The sequence below is a fragment of the Macrotis lagotis genome, chromosome 6 (genome assembly GCF_037893015.1).
Source record: "Macrotis lagotis isolate mMagLag1 chromosome 6, bilby.v1.9.chrom.fasta, whole genome shotgun sequence".
Taxonomy (NCBI): Eukaryota; Metazoa; Chordata; class Mammalia; order Peramelemorphia; family Peramelidae; genus Macrotis; species Macrotis lagotis.
Window position 1 is genome coordinate 196,939,884 of NC_133663.1, and position 24,215 is coordinate 196,964,098.

General features: G+C 34.7%; 1 protein-coding gene across 2 annotated transcripts in view; it reads right to left on the bottom strand.

The window, feature by feature from the left end:
- The window catches only part of IL18R1 (interleukin 18 receptor 1), a 67,196-nt gene that overhangs the window by 6,230 nt on the left and 36,751 nt on the right, over nt 1–24,215 (bottom strand). For both annotated transcript variants that reach the window (XM_074192213.1, XM_074192212.1), the window contains exons 4-9: nt 18,544–18,709; nt 11,524–11,671; nt 9,607–9,669; nt 7,605–7,719; nt 3,552–3,691; nt 781–930 (exon numbers count right to left, since the gene is read on the bottom strand). In XM_074192213.1, coding sequence (XP_074048314.1) covers nt 781–930; nt 3,552–3,691; nt 7,605–7,719; nt 9,607–9,669; nt 11,524–11,671; nt 18,544–18,709 — 782 coding nt within the window. The remainder of the gene's footprint in view (nt 1–780; nt 931–3,551; nt 3,692–7,604; nt 7,720–9,606; nt 9,670–11,523; nt 11,672–18,543; nt 18,710–24,215) is intronic.

Below are 24,215 nucleotides of genomic sequence, written 5' to 3' on the forward strand. Positions count from 1 at the left end.
AACAGCATAAATATAGTACTTCAAAATTTACAAATGCTCTTACAAAAAACCCTGAGCCAAGATTATCCCTGTTTTACAGATGAGGAAACTGGAGCAGACAGTCTAAGTGACTTGACCAGGGTCACATAAGATTTTAAGTGTCTGAGTCTTCTGGACTTCTAGATCCAGCATTCTAGCCTCTTTTCCACCCAAGTCATTTAGTGCTCAACCTTCATATTGCAAATGAGTAAACTTGGGCTCAGATTGGTACATGATTCACCCAATGTAATACACTAGGGAGGGAAAGAGCTAGAAATAACCCTGGTTTTGTGAATCTGTTTACACAATGTTCCTCCCATTACCCAATGTTGCTCCCCTTGCTGTGCCAAAAACAATAGCAGTTCAGCTTAATTCAACAAAAATTTATTAAAAATATAACACTGCATAGCACACACAAAAGAAAAATTCTTATTCTTGAGAAGCTTTTAACATCTTTGAAGGAGACAAGACAGGCAGACATTAAAATATGAAACAGTCCAAGTAGAATTCCTAAATTTAAAATTTAGACAATTGGAAGAACATGTACAGTAAAAACTCACTGAATACTAAGGAAATCAAAGTGTCACCACAGATAATAGTATGTATTGTTTAATCCCTAAAATGCTCACTATAATTATAACCTAACCACAAATATTATATCATACCAATGCAATACAATTAAATGCATACTAACTCCTCATTTAAGAACGGAGTATATATATGAGACAAGAAAAGAAAGTCCAGTAAAGCGATAAATTTTACCTGTTAAAGTCTCATCTCGTCTAATTAGGTCCCTGTAACATAACATTATATCAACTCTATAAATGACACACATAATCACTAGAAAGATTACTGCAGCTGATGATACAAGGACAATAATGAAAATGTGTCTGGAAACATCAGTAGGACCTTCTGGAAAAAAACAAAAAGAAAAAATATTATTTTTTAAATTAGGGAAAAAAATTAATTAAAGAGCCCATTTAGTGCCATTGACTCCCATCATAGATTTACAAACATGGATTTACAATGTCCTACCTGGCTGTCCTTAAGCCTGGTCCAATGCACTCAATTATCTACATAACCTTTGCCTGGAATTATTATCAAAAAAAAGGAACATCTTCCCTGATGCTCCTGTCCTTTATGGCAAATTTCTACAATCATGTCAGATGATCAGTATAACACAATATTAAAGCATTATCTTATAGGCTAATTACTGAAGTAAGATGCAGGTTTGACATTTGAGCCATTTGGCCTAAAATTTTCTAAACAACTAATCAAGTTTTTAGCTTTTGCATCTACTATTAACTACATATTCCCATGTTAATTACGATTCTTTAATTTTTCACAGTGTCAAAGGGATAATTAGACGAATGATAAAGATGTTGAAACCAGGGTATGATCCTGTTATTTAGAGAATATCATAACTGTCTCAGTTCTGTTGTTTTTACCCCTTTGACTCAGTAGAATGTTCTGCCTCAAAGACAAATTGTACTATGTCACTATTTTCAATTATTCCAGTGCCAAAGTGCCCTTAAAGTGGGGAAAAGTCCAGTTCTCTAGCATGATTCTTAAGTAAAGCCTTTCACTTAATAGTTCACTTTAATATAATTGACCAGTGACAATTATCACCTTCTGACAACGTGATGACAGTCTCAGGATGCATATTGAAACAAATAGTTTTTGTATATGACCAATGTGGAAATTTGTTTTGTAAATTTGTTATTAAAGTTTTTCCTTCCCCCTACCCCTACTTTTTTTTTATTCCTCAATGAGTGTGGGGAGGTATGAGAAAAATAATTTTTTGCTAATTGAAAAAAAGTAATTTTTTAAAAATGAAAGGTTTTTAAAGATAAAAGTGATATAAAAATAAGAAATCAATTAAAATAAGATTTTAAAGATGAAATTAAAAACCACGGATTTTCTAATGCAATTAATTATTAAAACAATATGTAAATAATAACTGTGGTTGTTAAGTAAGGGACTTATCTAGTTAAGACCTGCCCACCCCACCAGCATCTAGGTTCTTTCCTTGTAGCAGAAGGGGTTTCCCCTATTGCTTTTCCTCCACAGTATGTGACCTTGCACAGAAGGGGTCCAAACAGAAGGAAAACTAGTGGTGGCAAAAGCACCATGGATAGTGGAGAGTGGGAGACTGGGAGCAAGAGAAAAGGCAGAAAAAGAATTGAGGAAAAGCAATACTTGTAGCAGCATGTCTGTGGGCTGACTTTTTAGCTCCCCTTTTCTCCTAGCACCTCATCTAGGGCACTATACATTTATGAGTCAAGCAAAGTCAAGCAGAGTCAAAGCAACTGAACACAAAATAATAAAGGATTTTAAGGTCTCCAGCTGGGAAGCAAATATGTATATAAATGTTTGTGAATGATTTACTTGATGCACATGCAATCTCATGAAGAAAAATAATTGTGGTTAAAAGTTCCATAATTCATTTAGTATTCCTTTGGTTTAGAGTGATGTACTTTCAAGTATTGTGGATTTGCAATTAAATTCCCCCGAGAGTTCTGGACCATGAAAAACACTACCTCCTCCTTTCCTAGGTCCTCTCAAAATCCCATCCATCCTCTCCTTTCTAACAAATTTACCTTTACTCTAATCATGATTTCCTTTGCATCTTCCTTCTGGAGAAGTTGACAAGACCCCTTCTGCTCTGTCAGATCAACCCCTGGCACTTTGGCCTGACTGCAGGTTTCTTTACTATTATTATTATTATTATTATTATTATTATTATTATTATTATTATTATTATTATTTATTGATAGAGCATTGAAGCAGGGTATGAGGGTTATGGTAGTCTTCTGAGTTAGTGGAAATATAGTTGCTCATGCACTTAACAGTGCATGGATATTGGAAGGAAGGAAGGAAGGAAAGAAGGAAGGAAGGAAGGAAGGAAGGAAGGAAGGAAGGAAGGAAGGAAGGAAGGAAGGAAGGGAGGAAGGAAGGGAGGAAGGAAGGAAGGAAGGAAGGAAAAGAGAGTGGGAAGGAGGATGGGAGGAAGGAGGAAAGAATATATATGTCTAAGGATTCTAAACCTGAGTATTAATGAAAAGAGAAATTATCTCTAATTTTTAATTTTCATGCCTCACCACTTGGCCCCAAATCTAACTTTATTAGTCTAAAAGTAAAGAGGAGCTGAGGAAGACAGAGAAAAGAAAAGGTTCCTCAATTCCCATGCAAACAGATTTCAGTCACCTCCAAAGCCTACAACACTAAACTCTTAATTCTTAGCTCTGGTCACTCATTTCTATATCAGATATAGAAAACAGAGTAAAATGAAATACATAATCCTTTCTATTTCTTCATCTGATATAGTGAATTATTTTCTTATTATAATGAAAAGCAATGAGACCTGGATTCTAGTACTAACTTTGGTATTAATTAATTATGTGGAAAATGACTATCTTTTCTGATCATAGCTTCTCCATTGGTAAAATAAGGTAGATGACACTATGATTTACATACACCCTTTGAGAACTAAGATGCTATCAAATCTCCAAAGTAAAATTAGGCTAACAAACCTTTCTTCTTCAGGAAAAATCCTATAGTTTCTAAGATTCCAGGAGATGCCAAGGTACAATTATACCAAACATTTAAATTCTCTTCTTTGACAAAGTTTATCTTCAATAGACTGGAAACATATAACTCGCCATTTGAACCACTATAAGAGAAGTTCAAATTTAGTTAAAATATTTGCTTAACATTATCAAAATATAGCCTTCATAAAATAATATGTTATATGGGCAATTCTTCAACCATAATTATTATATTTACCTGTTTAATTTCCCCTCATTAATAACTCTTTTAAAAGGAGAGATAGTGAAGGAATATCTCATATCTTTATATCATAATCTTTATAATGGAATATCACATATTTCTTGGATCAATATTAAAAGAGTGATTCAGAACTAAAATTCTTGAGAGGTAATGGCAATAGGATGAAAAAAGTAAAAGGAAAATGTATATATATGTATACACATATGTATGTATGTATGTATGTATGTATGTGTGTCATTCATTGTTACCCACTCTCCCAAAATAAGGTGTACTGCATGTAGGAATAGAATTTGAAACTACTTAGATCAGACCAACATGGACTTGCAAGAACTGTTAAAAAGTATACACCTTCTTTTCCTGAATTTGGAATTATTTCAGAAAATCTTAAATCTAGAGCATCTTATTTACACATACACACACACACACACACACACACATACACACACACACGGTACATCCATAACTTGGGCACCTGAAAATCTTATACCACTATGATAATGTCCACATATGGAGATGCTTCTGATGAATTTTTCATAATGCAGAGAAGTAAATATAAGGTTTAATGAGAGAAAACAGACCAAATCTTAGGCAACATATATACATACAATGAAAGCTTGCATAACAACGAACTCTAGCTGATAATCTTTTATAATTTTTTGTAAGACCTGGGATTTGATGTTATCAGTAACTTCCAATGAGGAAATTCCCTGTACAAAGACTGAAAAAAAGAGGTACTTTCTGTAAAGCTCAAAGTCTTAAATTTATTAGATGCATTACCCAGGGACACTGAAGTCAGTGTGAGTCATAAGATCTGGAATTTAAGTTTCTGATTCTCCTCTATCCCAGGACCTACACTGAGGCCTCAGATAACTGCAACATTGGTGCAATAATATGCCAATTTATCTAAAAAGAAAATGTCCTGTCCTTGGGCAATTACAAGACATAGTGGATTCTGTGCTGGACCTAGTGTCAGGTTCAAGTTCAAAATATGCTCAAGTTCAAATATGACTTAAACCAGTTACTAGTTGTGTGCTTTGAACAAGTCACTTAACTTTGTTTACCTTAGTTTCCTCACCTGTGAAATGGCAAGTTCTTTCAACATCTTTGCCAAGAAAACTGAAAATGGGCTAACAAAGAGTTGAAAAATGAATGAACAACAATTACAAGATTTGGAGTTATTTGCAATAGGATTTGTCTCCCATTGTGTGAACTTATTTAAAAGTCACTTTCATTTGGGTCAAATATGAAAAGTAATAAACATTTATCTAGTAATTACTATGAGCCAGGTAGTGGTTAAGTTCTTTTTTCCAAATATTATCTCATTTGAACCTGACAACAATCCTAAAATGTAGGAGTTAAGGAATTAGAAAGAAGTTAAATGACTTGCCCCAAATCATACAGTTACTAAGCTGTCTGAGGCTGGATTTAAACTTAGGTCTTTTTGACTCCAGACCATATTCTATCCATGATTCTACCGGATGTTGTAAACTACATGCTAAAATAACCTTGTAAAGATTTGGAATAATGAATATCTTTTATGAATTGCTTTCAGCAATTTGTGACTCTCTTTTTCCTGGACCCAGAACCCAGGAAGAGCAGTAGTCACTGATGACACCTTGTACCTCCTGTGGCCTCTGATAAACAATCCTTCCACTGAGGCTCCTGGCTCTTTCCAGGGTATTTAAAGGCACTGGAAGACAGATGGCATAAGGAGAGAATGCTAAACTTGGAGTGGAATTCCCTGAAAACCAATTCTAGCTCAGATTTGAAATAACTGTGGAACCTGGGCAAGTCATTTAACCTCACTAGCCTCAAAGTTTACTCCTTTGTAAAATGAAGATAATAATGGCACCTACCTCATAGTGTTGCTGTTAGTTAGCATCTATAAAATGAATCCTAAATATTCTAAGTGCTGAACGTTTATACAACTTATTTTTCAACTAAGTAGAGATGCTGATTGACCTATTTAATAGATCTTATTTTTTCCTTTTTAATTTGAAAAAGTGAACTGAAAAACCCATTTTATTGCCATTCTCACATATTGGCTTAGCAACTGGAATCATTTTCAATATTCCTTTATCAAAAATATAGATTAAACTTTGAAATAGGATGGTGAATTAAAGGTTCAAAAAACCAATGTATTTAAATCTTGAATTTTTTTTAGGTTTTTTTGCAAGGCAAATGGGGTTAAGTGGCTTGCCCAAGGCCACACAGCTAGGTAACTATTAAGTGTCTGAGACGGATTTGAACCCAGGTACTCCTGACTCCAAGGCTGGTGCTTTATCCACTGCGCCATCTAGCTGCCCCTAAATCTTGAATTTAAAGTATTTTAGGAATGTATTTTTTATCACTGCAGCTATATATATATATATATATATATATATATATACATATATATACACACATATATATACACACTATATATATATATATGTATTGCTAAGTAGATTCAGGAAACAGTTGACATCTAATTGTACAGAATAGTTTTTAGGAAATGGATTGTAATCTCATTCCATTTTAAAAGATATGATTTGAGGGAGAGTGGTTGTTGATACATCATTTTCTTTGCAACTGGGGAGTTAGCAAATACAGGCTTTGGAAATATGAAATACAGTAAATGAATCTGCTGTTTGAATAATGTGCTGTCACCAGCAGTGAAATAAAAATATCAATTAGCAAATTCACATAAAACTTTTAGTGAAAGAAAGCAGTCAGATTTCCCATAAACTAGGAATATTAGTGTTAGTGGGAAAATTTGTAGGCACCTAGATGAAATTAAAGCAGGTTTTAAATTCTCTGAGGTTTTAGGTTTAAATCACATGATGTTAAGTAAAATGTTTCCACAATAGATGTTTGAAAAGTCCAAATTCTGTGTCTAGGTTTCTTTATCTCTAAGATGAGGGAGTGTCCTCTGAGGACTCTTCCATCTCAAGATCTATGATTCTATTAACTGAAATCTGCTAAATAGAAATCAAAGATTTACAATTGTAAGAATTGACTTCACTAGATAAAACTTTTTACAGATGAGGAAACTAAAGCAAATAGAGATTAAGTGACCTGCCCAATGTCACCCAGCTAATAAGCATCTGAAGGAGCATCTGAATTCAGGTCTTCCAGACTTCCAGTTCAGCACTCTAGCCATAACATAATATAATTAGGGAACTTTGAACAATTTATTTAAGCTTCCTTGGTCTCAGGTTCCTCACTTATAAATGGATAATCATGAAACCGGCATGCTATAACTCTTACAATTCTAGTAGGAAAAGTCAAGAACTTAATAAGCCAAATACTTTAGAGAGTTGCTTATCTTTTTGCTCACTTTCCCAAAATGTCCAAAGACCCTTAAATTTCCAACAACTACTCTATAATAATAATAATAATAATAATAATAATAATAATAATAATAAATTACCATTATATAATAGTTTTTATGTAAAACACTATTCTCAAAACTTACCCTGGGAGGAAAGAATAGTATAAATATTATTATCCCTATTCTCCATAAAAGAAAACTGGTGCTTAAGATCAAAATTATTATCCTGAATGAGCGGGTAGCTGGGAAACCCTATTTACCTTTTCCATTTTTTCCACAAGGAACACAACTCTATGTATGGTCAAGTTTTTGTGCTCAATATTCTACCTGCTTTTTCTGATTTAAAAGGCTGTAGTAATTTTCTGCACAATCATTAAGCCTAGTCAAGAACTTAATCTGATTTGATGGGTAAAATGGCATGTTACAAATCATAATGTCACATAAAAATTAATTTAACATATTATAAGGTACACTTATATACCACCTTCTGTTAAACTTCTCTTTATGGATATTAGTATCATTATCATGCTCATCATTCCAGTAAATTATAGCAGTAGGATCCCTCAATAAAGCAGTACAGTTGAGTGTTTTTTCTTTCCCTAGGATATAAAAATATACAACCTTAAATAAAAAAGATTTCTTGTTAGCAAAACTCCAAAGCTTTAGATTTCTCCCAAACAACATTAACAGATTTATACTAGTCAAATGGTCCAGCATTACCAAGATATATGGAGTATTTTTTTATATAATACAGAACTAGACTCTTAAAGGGTATAAATATTCAAGAGAATATTGTTTTGAGAAATCTGATTTACAAAAATCTAAATACAGGAAATAAACAAATCAGTTGGTTATTTGTAATCGATAGTTTAAAAGGTAGAAAAACAGTATCCGACAGTACCATCAAGGGTGGTTTAGGTTCCCAGGATAGGATGTAAAAGGCTAGTATATAGAAACATAGAATATCAGAATGAGAAGGGATCTCAGAGGTCAATCAATATAACACATTAAATAAAGAATAGTGGAGGAGGAAGAATAGGCCTCAGAGTCTAAAGTTCCTGGATTCAAGTATCAACTCTAATATAAAGTGGCTGCTGGGTAATCTGACCATCAAATAACTTAATCTGTCTCCGCAATTCTCTTAAAACTATAAATTACAGCTGTCCCGTGTCAAACTACATTGATTGAGATAGTTGTTCAGAGAGAGTAAAATCAGTTCAAAGAATCACGGACCCCCAAATTTTGGAGGTGGAACGGACCTTTCAGATAATCTAACGTATTAGATTGGGAAACTGAGACCCTGAGAATAAAAACTTTGCTCAGATCACAGAGCATTTATGTAATACTGTGAGTGTTTATTTAACACTTTAATATTCAAAAAGTATTTTCTAATATCTTAGCCTCACTACCACTCTATAAAGTTATTAACATCATTTTACAAATGAGGTAACTAGAAATAGACAAGTGGCTTGCTCATAGTTCAATAAGTAGAGTCAGAAGATTCAAAGCCAAATATTTCTAGCACCAAGTCCAACATTCTCACCACTCCCCTCATACTATGAATGTGCTTTCCTTTGATTCAGAATCCAGAAATCAACTAACTTTCCATATTCAAGTAGCAAGAAAAATGGATTAATTTTTATAGTGGTTTTTCCTAACTTTATAAAAAAATGGTCTGATTGTAATGGCACCACAAAGTAGTCTTCAAAAACATTGGAATATTATGTTCAATTCCAAACCCCACAGTTAAAGGTCATTGATGGGCTTCAGCATCTACAGAGAAGGGTAACCAAGATTGTGAAGGGTCAGTTTGTCTTCAAAATATCCACAGAAATGACCTGCAGAATTGGGACCTTGTTATGTTTCACTCCAGAGATGAAAACTACAATGGGTAGAAATTGTGGAAAGACAAATTTAGGTTTGATATTAGGGAAAAACTCCTCAATAATTACAGTTGTTCAAAACTAAGAGAAAGATTTGAGAGATGGTGATTTCCCTATCATTGGAAGCCACTGAATGGTCACTTTCATATACATTAGTGATAGGGGATTCCTTTTAGATATAGGTTAGACTGGATAATAGCTGAGATCCTTCCAACTCTCAATTTCTAAGAAGATAAGAAATTTTAACTCCCCCCCCCAAGAGGAAAGCATTCTCAGAACAATGACTAATAGGTTATTAATCTAGAATTTGACCCCTTTGTTGGCCTGTAGTTAATCTATTCTAATCCATTTAGCCAAAAGTTGGTTTATTACTATTTTAAATTATTTGCCCCAATTTCCTCATCTGTAAAATGAGCTGGAGAAGGAAATGGCAAACCACTTCAGTTTCTTTGACAAGAAAACCCCAAATAAGGTCACAAAATGTTAGGTATGACTGAAACAACTGAACAAGAATAACTTAAAAAATTTTTATTCTATTCTCCACCTTCATATAAACTTACCACTTTCATATTAACATAGGAAATATGGAAATTATAAATATACCTAATTCAGCTTCGACATAATTAATGCTGTTTCCATATAGGGTTGGCATTGTATCTGTGTTATCTGTTTTTTTAAGAGAGAAGAGAAAAAGAGAAGAAATATATTATTCCTGTACAGAGCTTTTCTAAGGCATATATAAAAACATATTGAATACACCAGAAATTCATATGTTTACCAATTTATATTTAGCAACTATTTCATTCTTTCCCAAAATGAGTAGACAATGCATAAGTTATATGCAACTTAAATTACCAAGAAAAACTTAAAACTCTTTAAAGAAATGTCTTTTAAAAAAAACAGACTGGCAGATTATTTGTTGCACATCACTGGGTCCTATACATATAATAAAATTTATGATACTAACTAAATTAATTTATATATTAATCAATCCACCAAAGCGTCACTTTACAAAACTAAAGTAACAAAATTTTATTCGAATGAAGAAAATGTACAGAATCTCAAAGGAAATAATATATGAGTATCTATGAAGTGGATTTCAAACTGTATCATAAAACAGTAATCATCAAATTCATTTAGTACAAGTTAAAAAATAGAAAGTTAGATCAGTGGTAAAGACTAGATGAACAAGAATCAGAAACAAACTCAATAGCCTGGTACTAAAAAAATGCAAAAACATAAACTGTTTTAGAAAGGATTCCCTACTGAACAAGAAAAAACTACAAAAATATGGGGGAAATGGGAAAGCTAGAAAGTAATTTTGCCAAAGAAAAAAATAAAAAGTTTAATTTAGGATCTTATTCCATATATCACAGATAATTCCAAAAGGATAGTTCACCAAAATATGAAACTTTTTTAAAATTTGGAATAGACAGAAGAACTAATCAAAACTTTGCTTAGAAAAATTCTTTCCAATTCATGGATAGGAGTGGTCACAGAGGATAAACTATTTCAATTATATAAAATCAAAAATCTTTTGCAAAGACAAAATCATTATAGTGAAGAAAAAAAGGGGAAACTATTGAAAAGGCAAAAGTATCAAGTATCCTTGATAAGTGTATGAAATAAATAAGTACATGAAATAAAAAGAGGGAACTCACATGTACAGTAGGCATATACATACACACACATATTATGTGTATATCATTTAAAATACTATGTGGACATAAATATATGAGATCAAGAGTCATTACCCAATGGCTAACTGGGCACTAGATATAGCAATCATCAATAGAATTGAAACATACAAAAGAATTTCCCTAATCACTTGTAATCAGATATAAATAATTCTGAGGTTTCATCTCACACCTTACAAATTGTCAGAGATGACAGTGTTTAGTCAATGTGATAGAGGTTGATGAATGACAGGCATATCAATAATTGATGGAATTGTAAGTAATTTCAACCATTCTGGAAAACAATTTGGAATTACCATAAGTAGAAAAAAAGAGACTAAATTTTATACACTTTTCAACCCAGAGATGCTACTGTCAGGCATATATTTCAAAAATTCAAAGACAGAAAGAAAGGTATCTTTTGCTGTCAACAAAAACTAGAAATAAAATAGATTATTCATTAATTAGGAAATAGTTAAATGAATTCTAATATAAATAAGAATAATACTGAAAGATTTCATTAGCTCATAAAGTGTTTAAGTGTAAATTGTATCTAAGGCTCTTTTTCAAATTCATAAAAGGATAATGAATGAAAACATTTTCATCACACAGTCAACATTAACTCATAAAAATGTTTATTTACTCCTGAAGATTTACTCATTTCTTCCTAGAATTAAGAGCTGAAAATAGGGTTTGTTTCTGGTATGGATTCCCTGTGCTCAAAGCCTCTGGGGTCTGACTACCTATGTGTGTATGTTCAGAGTATTTAAAACCATCAAATATAAAACAAGCTTGTTGTTGAAAAGCTCTTCAGGATTTTATATTTTTTCAGAATTATTCTTACCTTTTATTTTTACATTGAACGTTTTAGTGACATTAAATGATCTTTTATTTTTATAAAGAAAAAATATACAGGTATAATTTCCTGCATCATTCAATACAGCATTCTTCCGAATATTTGCTTTGTGATTCCCTGGAATCGGAGAACAGTCCTGTATGTTTATAAAACAAAGAATTTTAAATATTCTACATAAGCAATAATAATATCAGGCTCATGTATAATCTCAGGCAGTTATTTGGCAGAGTGGATAGAGCACTGGGCTTAGAATCTGGAAAACTCATCATGAGTTCCAATCTCACATGCTTACTAGCTATGTGACTTAATTGTATGATTTTAGCAAGTCACTTTACTCTGTTTGCCTCCATTTCCTCTTCTACAAAAAGAACTGGAAAGGGAAATGGCAAACCACTCCAGTATCTTGCTAAGAAAACTCCAAATGAGGCCACAAATGATGAAAGATATTTTTGTCTTTTAAAAATTAAACAAAAGTAAAAAGCAGTAAATCATGAATCAAAATGTTCTAGTAGTCTATGATTATTTCTAGGGGCATAAGATTATTGGATCTCTAAAATAGCAATAACTGGTATTATCATTAATATTAGGAGATAGTGATTTCTTCATTGCCAATAGTTTTGAATATTTTGTTTTGATTAATAGTTAACCTCCTTAGAGATTTTGCAAATATAGTCTTTGTCATGACAGTGTTAAGAATGGTGCAGCTGAAAGAAAATACTATGGGACAACTAGGTGGTTGTGCAGTGAATAGAGCAATGGTCCTAGAGTCAGGAGGACCTGAGTTCAAATCTGGTATCAGATATTTAATAATTACCTAGTTGTATGACCTTGGTCAAGTCATTTAACCCCATTACCTTGCAAACTTCCCCAACCCAAAAAAGCCCACCATTTTTATTAGCCATGAACCAAAACTGAATCATCAAAATTAAATTATGCTATTGTCAGAATTTTACAGGATAGTAGCCTGTAAAATCACTAGCAGTAACTAGGTGGTGTAGCAGAGAGAATACTGTGCCTGGAGTCAAGAAGACCTGAGTTCAAATCCATGTTCAGAAACTAGCTGTATGATCTTAGGTGAGTCACTTAAGTTTATCTTGACCTGCCTCAATTTCCTCATCAGCAAAAAGGGATAATAATAGCAGCTATTTCACAGACTTGTTGTGAGCATCAATTGAGATAAAATTTGTAAAATTGGTAAAGTACATTGTGATGCTTGATAAATGTTTGTCTCCCTCCACCCCCTTTTTTTCAACATATTCATCTCTAATAATCTTTTAGTAATATTCAAACTGCATTGATGTTCAACTGTACATCATTTTAAAGTTGTGGGAAATGAAATTCATATTTCTGTTGCATGAATTTTTCTGTGCCCCCTCCACCTTGCCCTTGTTCAGCAATGACTGATGTTGAAATGGCAATTGTTGAAGCCATCAAAACTGAGTTTCTAATCACAACTCATCAAGGATCCTTCTTTCATTTCTTCCAGTGAATGGATAGAAGTCTACAAGCCAACTTACTAAAACACTGCTAGGGTAAAGATGACAACTCTACTTTGAAGCTTTGTCTACCTCAGTGTTCTGGCACTCAACCCTCCTACAGGTGATTGGGGTTTTTTAAAACATTTTTTTGAATGCCACACAAAAAAATGCCACAAAAAATGTACATCTTTACAGGCTTCTGAACTATTTGACAAGTATGGTATAGTAGGTTGAGAGCTTGGATTAATAAGGATGATAAGGACAACAACTAAAATTTATATAGTGTCCCATAAATACTTTAATATTATTAGATCATTTGTTCCTCACAACAATCCTGAGGTAGATGCTATTATTGTCCCCATTTTACAGATGAGGAAACTGAGGCAAACAGCTATAAAGCTACTTCCTTCAGATTAGAGTCTGAAGGTAAGCAAGTATCTGAGGCCAGTTGTAACTCTGGTCTTCCTTATTCTAGGTTCAATACACTGCTAGGTCCAATTCACCTAGCTGTACCCAAAGACATTAGGAAAATGTAGACTTGAATCCCACACCACATATTTCATTACTATATGACCCTGGCATATCACTTAGATTCTCTAAGCCTCAATTTCCTTAACTGTAAAATGATAATGACAAAAAAAACACTTACCTCTCAGAATTTTTGCAGAGCTATGGCAGATAATATATGCTATAACTGTTGCAGATAATATGTTAAGTGGTTTGTACAAGGTTTAAATAATAACATAAATGAAAACATGACCATGGACAAGACAAAAATGGTCATTACATCAATTTGTATTTAGTGGCCATTTAAGCTTAAGAAGTTTACTGATTAAACAATATCTGAATAAAGTATGCAAGATTCAAAGAATAAGCAGAAAGCAGTTATCCCTATTTCAAAACCTAGTACAGAAAGGCTGACAATGACTGGAGCCTTAATGGAAATATTTGAAACTAATTTCATGCAGCTGTTCATAACCCTAGTGATACTCTTTGTGTAACTATTTTATGATGCAGTATCATGCTATGATAATAACTTTATGAAAAATAAAACACAGTGCAGTTTACTCTCCAGTAGATGATATTTTATTAGTGAGAATGACCAGTTGGTTTGTCCTAATAAGTTTATTAATAATAATAGCTTATTGATATTGTGTTTATGGTTTATAAAATTTCTGAACAACATCCATGGTAGGTAGTTTATACAAGTAATCTCTTCTTCACTGACTTGATGAGGAAACTGAGTTCAAAGATAGCTACTGCTCTCACATTCATTAAGTGACCATATGAAGTCAGAAACTGACATTTCAATCAATAAACTGCTCAAGTTCACAAAGCTGGATGATAGGGAAAAAAATTAAAATGGGGGACAACATTTTTAAAAGGATCAAAATCATCACTACTATATGTTAAATGTTCATTTTCATAAATGCTTAAGTTTTTAGTTGCAACCCAGGTTAAATGTTCTTAGATACATTAAATTAAAATACCTTTAATGTTCAAAAGCAAACAAAATTAAAAGTTAAAAAACTCATTCCCTATGAGATTCAAAACTGTTTAGCAGGATCTAAAACTATGGAAGCAATTAAAAAAAAATTCTTCCAGGTGGGAAAAATTAAAATTAAAAGTTAAAAATGCTGATCATTAAGCAAATTAGCTTAAAAAACTGACTTTTATCCAATCAAATCAGAAAATTGACATGAACTGAAATCTCAGTTTCCATTGAGAATAATCATAGGTAAATGATGACTATTCTTCATTATTCCTTCAGCCTGCTGAAGAAACAGGGACATCCAGTTCTATCAGGCAATTTTCAGGAGATGATGCTCTAATCAGAAAATTATCACAGGTATCTGCACCCATCCACACAAATGATATTGTTTCCATGAGAAATTTCTCTTACCTTGAATCAACTATCTGAGTCATAGAAAAAAGTGCTTCCTTTTCCAAAATGAGTCTCAGTAAAGAATAGTTGCAGTACAAGAGGATTCATGTCCACAACAAAAGTTTTGCTACTGTCTTTCATATAGGTCAATTTATGGCAACAATGTGGTTTCAATACTTGTTTTGAGTATGTTATTCCCCATTTCTCCAACTACCTAACCCACTGCCCAGGACTCACCTACCTATAATAAAGCAAGAATGAACTAGTGGTAGCAGAAACTAATACCTGAAAGGAATCTGGGATTCTAGGATCTGTACAACTTTATATGTAGGGTTGCCTTTTTCCAGTGTAAGCGAATTGGGTTTCCATCAAGCAAATTAAATTGTCCATTTAACTTAATTTTATTTTTTTTTTTGGGTGGATCACACTCTTTATGGTAAGTCAATCACAAAAGTTACTCCCATATTTTTCCAACATTGCCATTGCTGATCGCAACTCCCTCCTTTCTTATTTCTCCACTACCATGTACTATATTTTCTCTCTCCTTTCACTCTGACTCTGCTGTAGGGTAGCTGAGTGGCACAGCAGACAGATCCCTGGTCCTGGGGCCAAGAGGCCCTAAGCCCCCATACCACCCCTTAGGTCCAACATATACCCGGCCCTATGGTCCTGGGCAGGCCTTCCAATCCCAGCCCCTTGCAAGAAGTAAAAAAGAAAATGTGTTATATCTGACCACTCTTCCTCCCATGGTCCCTCCTCTCCTCCTTTATTCACATCCCCACCCCTTCCCCCTACTGCCCCCCTTCTTACTCCAGATGTCTATACCCCATTGAATATATATGCTGTTTCCTCTCCTAGCCGCCTCTGATGGGACCAAAGGTTCCCTCATTACCTCTTGCCTCTCCCCTTCCATATCATTGCAATAGCTCATTGTAATAAAGAAAAATCTTATATGAAATATCTTGGCCTATTCCCCCTCTCCTTTTCTTTCTCCCATTACATTTCCCTTTTTTCTATTGACTCCATTTTTACACCATATTTTATCTTCAAATTCAGCTTTCTTCTGTGCTTCAAGTATAAAAGCTCCCTCCACCTCCTCTATTAACTGAGAAGGTTCATATGAGTGTTATCAGTGTCATTTTTCTATGCAGGAATACATGCAGTTCATCATCATTAAGTCCTTCATATTTTCCTCCTTTCCTCCTATCTCTATACTTCACCTGAGTCCTGTATCTGAAGATCAAACCTTCTGTTCAGCTCTGGCCATTCCAAAAGGAACATTTGAAATTCCCCTGGTTCATTGAAAGTCCATCTTTTTCCCTGGAAGAGGACATTCAGCCTTGCTGGGTAGTTCATTCTTGGCTGCATTCTAAGCTCTTTTGCCTTCCAGTATATTGTATTCCAAGCCCTACAGGCTTCCAATGTAGCTGCTGCTAAGTCTTGTGTGATCCTGACTGCAGCTCCACGATATTTGAACTGTGTCCTTCTGGCTGCTTGTAATATTTTCTCTTTGACTTGGGAGTTCTGGAACTTGGCTATAATATTCCTAGGGGTTGGTTTTTTGGGATCTCTTTCTCTGGGGGATCTGTGGATTCTCTCCATTTCTATTTTGCCCTCTGCTTCTAGAATATCAGGGCAATTTTCCTGTAGTAATTCTTTGAAAATGATGTCAAGGCTCTTTTCCTGATCATGACTTTCAGGTATTCCAATAATTTTTAAATTATCTTTCCTAAGTCTGTTTTCCATATCAGTTGTTTTTTCAATGAGATATTTCACATTTTCTTCTAATTTTTCATTTTTTTTGGTTTTGAAGTATTGATTCCTGATTTCTGGTAAATTCATCAATCTCCCTGAATTTTATTCTTTGTCTGAAGGATTTATTCTCCTCAGAGAGTTTTCTTATCTCTTTTTCCATCTGGCCAATTTTGCTTTTTAAAAGCATTCTTCTCCTCAATAACTTTTTGAACTGTTTTATCCATTTGACCTAAGCTGGTTTTTAGCATGCTATTTTCTTCAGCATTTTTTTGGATTTCCTTGACTAGGCTGCTGACTTCATTTTCATGTTTTTCCTGCATCTCTCTCATTTCTTTTCCCAGTTTTTCTTCCAATTCCCTCATTTGATTTTCAAAGTCGTTTTTGAGCTCTGTCATAGCCTGAGCCCAATTTCTGTTTTTCTTGGAGTCTTTAGATGCAGGAGCTTGTGCTTCCTCATCTTCAGACTGAGTGTTTTGATCCTTCTTGGGCTCATTTGAAAAATATTTCTCAATGTTTCTCTGCTTGCTCATTTTCCCAGCCTGAGCCTGGTTTTGGGGTGCTTCCTGAGCTTTTGGGACACTCCCACAAGGGTCTCAGTGTGTGAGGTTCTGTCCTCCCTCCTGGTCTGTGCATGATCATATGCGCCCCCCTCTGCCATGGGCCTCAGGTGGGGGTGGGCCCTGCTGTTCTACTGGGGGGACCTAGACTGTGATCAGGATCTGAATGTGGTCAGAGCCCCAGAGTCCTGTTCCTGAGGCAGAGGACAGAGCTCAGCAGTCTCTCTCTCTCTCTCTTCACTCCCCTCCCTAGGTTCAATGGGCTCATATCCTGGGGGCTCCTGCTTAAGGGCTCCACCTGCTTCTGTTTCCAGATCTGGGCTGCTGAAAGACTAAGCTGCTTGCTGTGTGCCCTGAGGGCTGGGCTCCATGTGCTCACTCTGGCAGAGGTTCCCCACTGTTCCCCCACTTTGTGCCTGGTGCTCCCTGGGAGACTCCCCCACTGCTGTGAGCTGGGGCTCCCAGGGCCCTGGGGCTGCCTCCTGGAGGCTGAAGTTCTTTCACTCTGGCGGGCCACCCCTCTGGCGGGCTGCCCCTCTGACCCCGGGGAGCAGAGCCTTTCTGCTCTTTTCCAGATTACCTTGAGTAGGAGAATTGCCTCGTTGGGTCCCTTTGTGGGTTCTGTCTCTCGAAAGTTTAGTTAGAGTCTTTAGCTTATGAGTTTTATCAGAGAGCTCCTAAGACTCAATCCTTATTTGTTGCCATCTTGGCTCCACCCCTAGCTTAATTTTATTTTAAGGACTCTATCTTCATTTTTGATTAGTTTCTAGTTAGCAGTGGCATCTAGCATCAATTCATTGCTAAAAGACTATTTTATGTTTAATTTCTAATTGACATAAAGCAAAACCATAATTTTCTGGCAAATTTCATTTCCACATTTAAATTGTCTTAGAGTTTAATATTCAGATCAATCCTTCTCACAACTACATAAGACTTCTAAGACAGATTCAAAGTAAAGTTTTCTACTCCAATTAAAATAAAATCCCAAGGAGATTAAGAATTTACTGTGAAAGAAAAGAACAAAAGGTCCTTGAACTAATAACCCTAGTTTTTGTTTCTTTGTTTGTTTAGTTTTTTGCAAGGCAATGGGTTTGAGTGGCTTGCCTGAGGCCACACAGCTAGGCAATTATTAAGTGCCTGAGGTTGTATTTGAACTCAGGTACTCTGGACTCCAGGGCTAGTGCTCTATCCACTGTGACACCTAGCTGCCCCTATTACCCTAGCTTTTAATGAACTTTACAGATAAACAGAACTGAAGCACTACATCAGAGGCAAATTTTATTGAAATTTGTGTCTTCCCCCGTCTTTAAAAGAATTTTTCATTGATTGTTACCTTAAATAAAGATATTTCATAGGCTTCTGTCTGGTATAAATCATGGGTACAATTTATGATTAAGGATTTCCCAACTTCTACTTCTTTGGTGATTAAATATTTTGGGTGAAAACAACCATGCTCACTTCTTTTAGTGACAGTTATATTCCAGTGACTTTCTTTGTTTCTGTAAGGGGAAAAAAATTTAAGGAAAATTTAAAGCATTTTAATACATTGAAATCTTTTATGTGATTTAAATATGTATGTATGTGTGTGTGTGTGTGTGTGTGTGTGTGTGTGTCACTACCAACTACTTTTTCACCCTGTTCCTTTAGCTCTATACTGAGATAATATTTTTATTTTTTTGAGAAAACAAAGGAAATGGAAAAAAAATTCTCATAGAATTATACCCACTTTCACACATACAGATCCATTCTTTCTGCTTTGTTGCAGATTCAGCAGTAGTGATTTTATCAACATGTAACTGACTTTACTAAAGATGAAAAAATATTCACAGAATCTCAAAACTGGAAACGTCTTAAAAACTCAGATACTTTTATCTTTCATTGTAGGTAGACAATTTAAATTTCTATGCCATTTATACATTATGCTTAATATTTGGTTTCACATAAGAAACAACTTCCTAACAATGAATACTATCCATAACTGGAAATGGGTTGTCTCAGAAATCATACCATCCCTAGAACAATGTCAAGGACTTTGGTGGCATGTTGAATTATCTTACAGATATTATTTTATATTCGAAGCAAAGAAAGTCCAAAAGGGTCAAATTGTTCACAGAATGAAGAAATGGTAAACCTGGGATGCAAACCTTGGGCTCTTGACTTTCTATCATATCACAGAGTCACTCTACTACAGTAGCTTTAGGGGTAATCATCTTTTCCTTAGAGTCTCTTTGCCAATGAATAAACTATTGAAGATAATGGCAAGACTCGGTTAGGTTCATCTTATTTATGCTGGTGTATATGCCTACTCAAGGAACTGGAATACAAATTTATCTTATTTGTTAAGGATGACACAAAACTGGAAGAATTCTAAAATATAACTAATAGCAGAATTGGGATCCCAAAACATTCTAAAGAAGCTGGAACTATGCCGAATAAACTGAAATTTACTAACAATAAGTAGACAATCCTGTTCTGAAGTAATTTGTACAAATATGTACATATGTGTGTATGTGTGTGTGTTCATAAGTATTAAAGATGGGAATATTAGAGTATGTATTTTCCAAATAGAAAAGACTTGGAGGATTTTGTAAACCTAAAGTTCATTATAACACAATATTGTGCCTAATATGTAAATATGTTAATCATGAATGTACACAAACAACTTTTACCAGACTTCACTGCCATGGGGAGGAGGGTGGGAAGGAAGGGTGGTAGAAAAATGTGGTACTCAGGAATGTGAATGGATGAATGTTGAAAAGCTACCATTGTATGTAATTGGAAAAATAAAATAAAATTTCAATTGAAAAAATAATAGCACAATATTGTTATATAAAAATTTTAAAACCTTAATAACCTTTTACAGAAATATACTATTTTGAATAAGAGATGTATAATTTCACTGCATCCTGCTTTGATGAGACCATATCCAAAGTATTGTGTCCAGTTTTGGATACTACATTTTAGGAAGGACATCGAGTTGAACATTTATCCAGTGGAAGATGAAAATGGTAATAAAACTCCAAGAATTAATTAAAATAGTAGTTCTCTTACTTTTGTTGTCTCTGGACTTCTTTTTACTCTTAGAAATTATTCAGGACCCCCAAAGAGTTTCATTTATATGAATTCTAGCTAGAAATATTTACATGTTAATATTAAAACTTATTATTATGAAAATAGTTTTGACCTTGCGTTCCGTCAGGAGTCCTTGTACCACACTTTGAGAGGTAATGATTTAAAGGAATGAGCCTAGGAGAAAAAACTTTAGCTGAGACAGGATAGGAAGAAGAAATAAAAAAGGTCTTGTAGTTGACTTCAAATCTCTGAAGGTTTGTTAGGTAGAAGATTAATTAAAATTGATCCATTTGATGTTTGTCCTTCATTCTCAAAGAAAATCATGACATCAAGGAGGTGATGCCATGATAAGCACATGAATTGGATTTGAGTGAGGAGGTGCTGTGCTAAGTCACTAGCTTCACTTTCTTCTCCAGAGACATCTGGATCCAGTGAGCAGATATGAGTCAGGATGACTGGAGATGGCCCTGGATGCAAAGCATTCAGGTTCAAGGTCTAGTAAGTGTCAAGTGTCTGAAGCTGGATTCAAGCTTCCATCCTCCCTACTCCAAGGTCTTTGCTCTATTCACTGTGCCATCTAGCTTCCCTTGTTCCATTCACTCCCAAGAGCAAAACTTGAAAGACTATATATACATTATTTATTGTTGTTCAATACATTTCAATTGAATGTGATTCTTTGTGATTCTTTTTGTGATCTTATTTGCCTTTCTTGGCAAACATATTGGAATGGTTTGTCATTTCTTTCTCCAGCTCATTTTACGGATGAGGAAACTGAGACAAAGAAGGTTAAGTGCCTCACCCAGGTCACAAAACTGGTAAGTATCTGAAGCTAAATTTTAACTCAGGAAGATGGGTCTTATTGACTCTAGGTGCTATACTCTATCCACTCTTAGTATTCCAAATCTCAGTATTAATCAGTTTCATATTCTACATGAATCCTATAGAGATAGATAGGCTCTTATAGTGGGCCTCACACTTTAATGTAATGTTCACTACTCGTTTACCAAGCTGAGACTCACTTGTACAACCACAAGAATGCTGATAAAGATATCTCTATTCTGTTTTAATCAGATTCCATGTTTAAATCCAGGATGGGTGGGAAGCCTTGATCCTTTGAAAAATTGCCCAATTTTTTTTTTTTGTACCTTGGACTATTCCCTCTTGTCCAACATGAGCAGGTAACCATCCTAAGACCACTTAATCAGAGGAGCTCCCTATGCTTCACCCAACTTGGGACCTCCCACCCTGCTATTATGCATTTTTGGCCCTCATGCACAAGCTCCATCACCAATGAAATGCTATATTTTGCCATGTCCCTTTTGCACATTTAAGTATCAACTATGAGTCAGTAATAATCAGTCATAGCATTCTTTCTTAGGAAGCCCAGTCTATTGATTTAGTACCAAAAGGCAACTTTGCTATATGAATATATTTTAACCAATCCTGTTAGGTCTTTCTCTCTCTCACACACACACACACACACACACACACACACATACATATACATATATAGCTAAGGCTAATGAAATTTTTTTAAAAAAATGAATGTACCACTATAGATAACCTTGATTATGAAATTTAAGATTAAATAGATAACTGTTGTCTTTGTAACACCAACATTTTTTTTCACAGGCTGTGATCACTATGTGTGAAATTTCCACCAAAAGACCTGTGATGAAAAGCACACAACTCTTTAAAGACAGCATTATTGGTCTATATCAGTCACTAATACCTTAGTTTATTGAGTCCTTTTTAACTTAATAGTTATCAATGTGTATACACTAATCAATAGTGTATCAGTGTACATTGTGAACTTCATGGGCAACAAAATTCTGTAAGAATTTCAAGTCCATATTCTAATTAAAAAACTCAGGGTATAAAGTTTTTCTAGTTCAGGCTTTGTGGGATCTGAGTTTTTCTTTTTGTTTTTGGTTCTGTTTTAGGCTTATAGCATTTCAGTTAACTCTGTAAAAGGGATAGACTTTAATCTTCCTTTCCATAACTTCTCATATAAAACTTTTAGAAATAGCTTTCTATCTTTCTAGGAAAAATGATTCCTTTTTATATTCTGCCCATCTTTGACAATGCTCTGCCTCTTCCCTTTCATTAACAATGACAAATGAAACATAAAAAGGTCATTTGAAGAATCTTTGAAAGTATTTTCAGCATCTTATATTTAAAGTATGCAATTAGCATATAGGATGTCAGTTATGTCTGGATCTCTGAGACTTTGCATCTAATCTCCCTGTAATGCTCTATTACATGTCCAGTCTGGTCATTCAGCCTCTTCTAGTAATGAGATGATTTCTGAGACCTTTCCCAAATGTAGATAATATTCATTGTTAGGAAGTTGTTTCTTATATGAAGTCAAAATGTTCTTGGATATAATGTATATGGGATACCTAGGCAGTGTTACTGACTCAGAAGTGACTTGACTAAGGTTATATAGTTAGGTGACAAAATCAGGTAGAGGGTACAGTGGATAAACCACCATGCCTGGAGTCAGTTCAAATTTAGCCTCAGATACTACCAGCTGTGTGACCCTGTAAGTCTTTTTAATTCTATTTGCATCAGTTTCTCATATGTAATGGAGAAGATGGAGAAGGAAATGGCAAACAACTCCTGTGTCTTTGCCAAGAAAACCCCAAATGAGGCCATGAAGAGTCAAACACATTTGAAAACCACTGAACAAGAAACAAGATTATGACTGATTCTACTTTTCTTTCTACTAAATCTTACTAGTTCTCTAGAAAAAGGCACAATTCTTTATCAGAAGATAACTGGGTGAGTGATAGGGAGCATGATTTAAATCATCTGAGAGTTTATTTCATTTGTTCTTAGCATTCTTACAATTATAAATGTTCATACCCACTATTTAAACTCCAAATGGGATTTTTTAGTTCATGTTCTAATGTCACTGATTAATTTGTATTCACCCAACCATACTCTTTTCCCCTCCCTTTGACTATTGGACTCTTTTGTGAAAGACAGACCAGAATATTAGAGGTACCATCAGCAGTTCCCATCAGGAGCACCAGCATGTAGCTATTAACAAAAGAAGACTAACTGAACCTTACTGGAAACTATATAGCCTTAAAGGACAAGACAGGGGAGACTTCCAGGGTGGAGTCAAGCTGGCAGTGTGAAGCCAACCCACTCCCAGAACTTTTCCCTACCAAAGATAAATGAAGCTTCTACTCTAATATTCACAATACAGATCCCACCAAGAAAAAGAGAAGATTCAAAGAAGTTTTTAACTGTAGATATCGTGGATGATCTTCCCCCTTTGGGGGTAAAAGGGAAGTAAAGTTCAGGAGGCAGGAAAGCAGGGAAAGCCAGCAGGAGGTTTTTAGCCATGGTGCAATCCAGGTCCCAACAGCTTAATAATAACAGAAGTCCCAGTAGCTAGATAGCAAGCCAGCAGGGAGGATTCCGACTGCAAATAAAGTCTAAACCACAAGAACACCAGGGTAAAATAAAGGACTGGTCAGGGACAATGCTCTGTTAAGTCAGAGTCTAGACATAAAGCAGTAAACAAACCTCTGCAAAGGCAAAGCCTGTATTGCAAAGGCAAAATCTTGGCCAACAACAAGCCAGGGATCAGACCCCAGCCCCAGAAAAACAAAAGCTTGGATCTATACTCCATATACCCCAGGAGTAGAACTACAACAACAAAAATGAACAAAAAAGCTGAAAGAGTGCTCACTATAAAAAAAATACTTAACATATAAAGATGACAGCAATGCTATGTCTGAAGAAGAAAGCTGTGAAAAATTATTCACAGAAGTATCAAACAGTCTACAAATTGGACTCAAATACAAAAGCTAAAAAAAAAGCTTAAAAAAGAATTTAAAAAAACAAAGAAGAGAAGAAGAAGAAGAAAAATGGGAAAAAGAAATGAAAGTCATGCAGGAAAATTGTGACAAATTGACC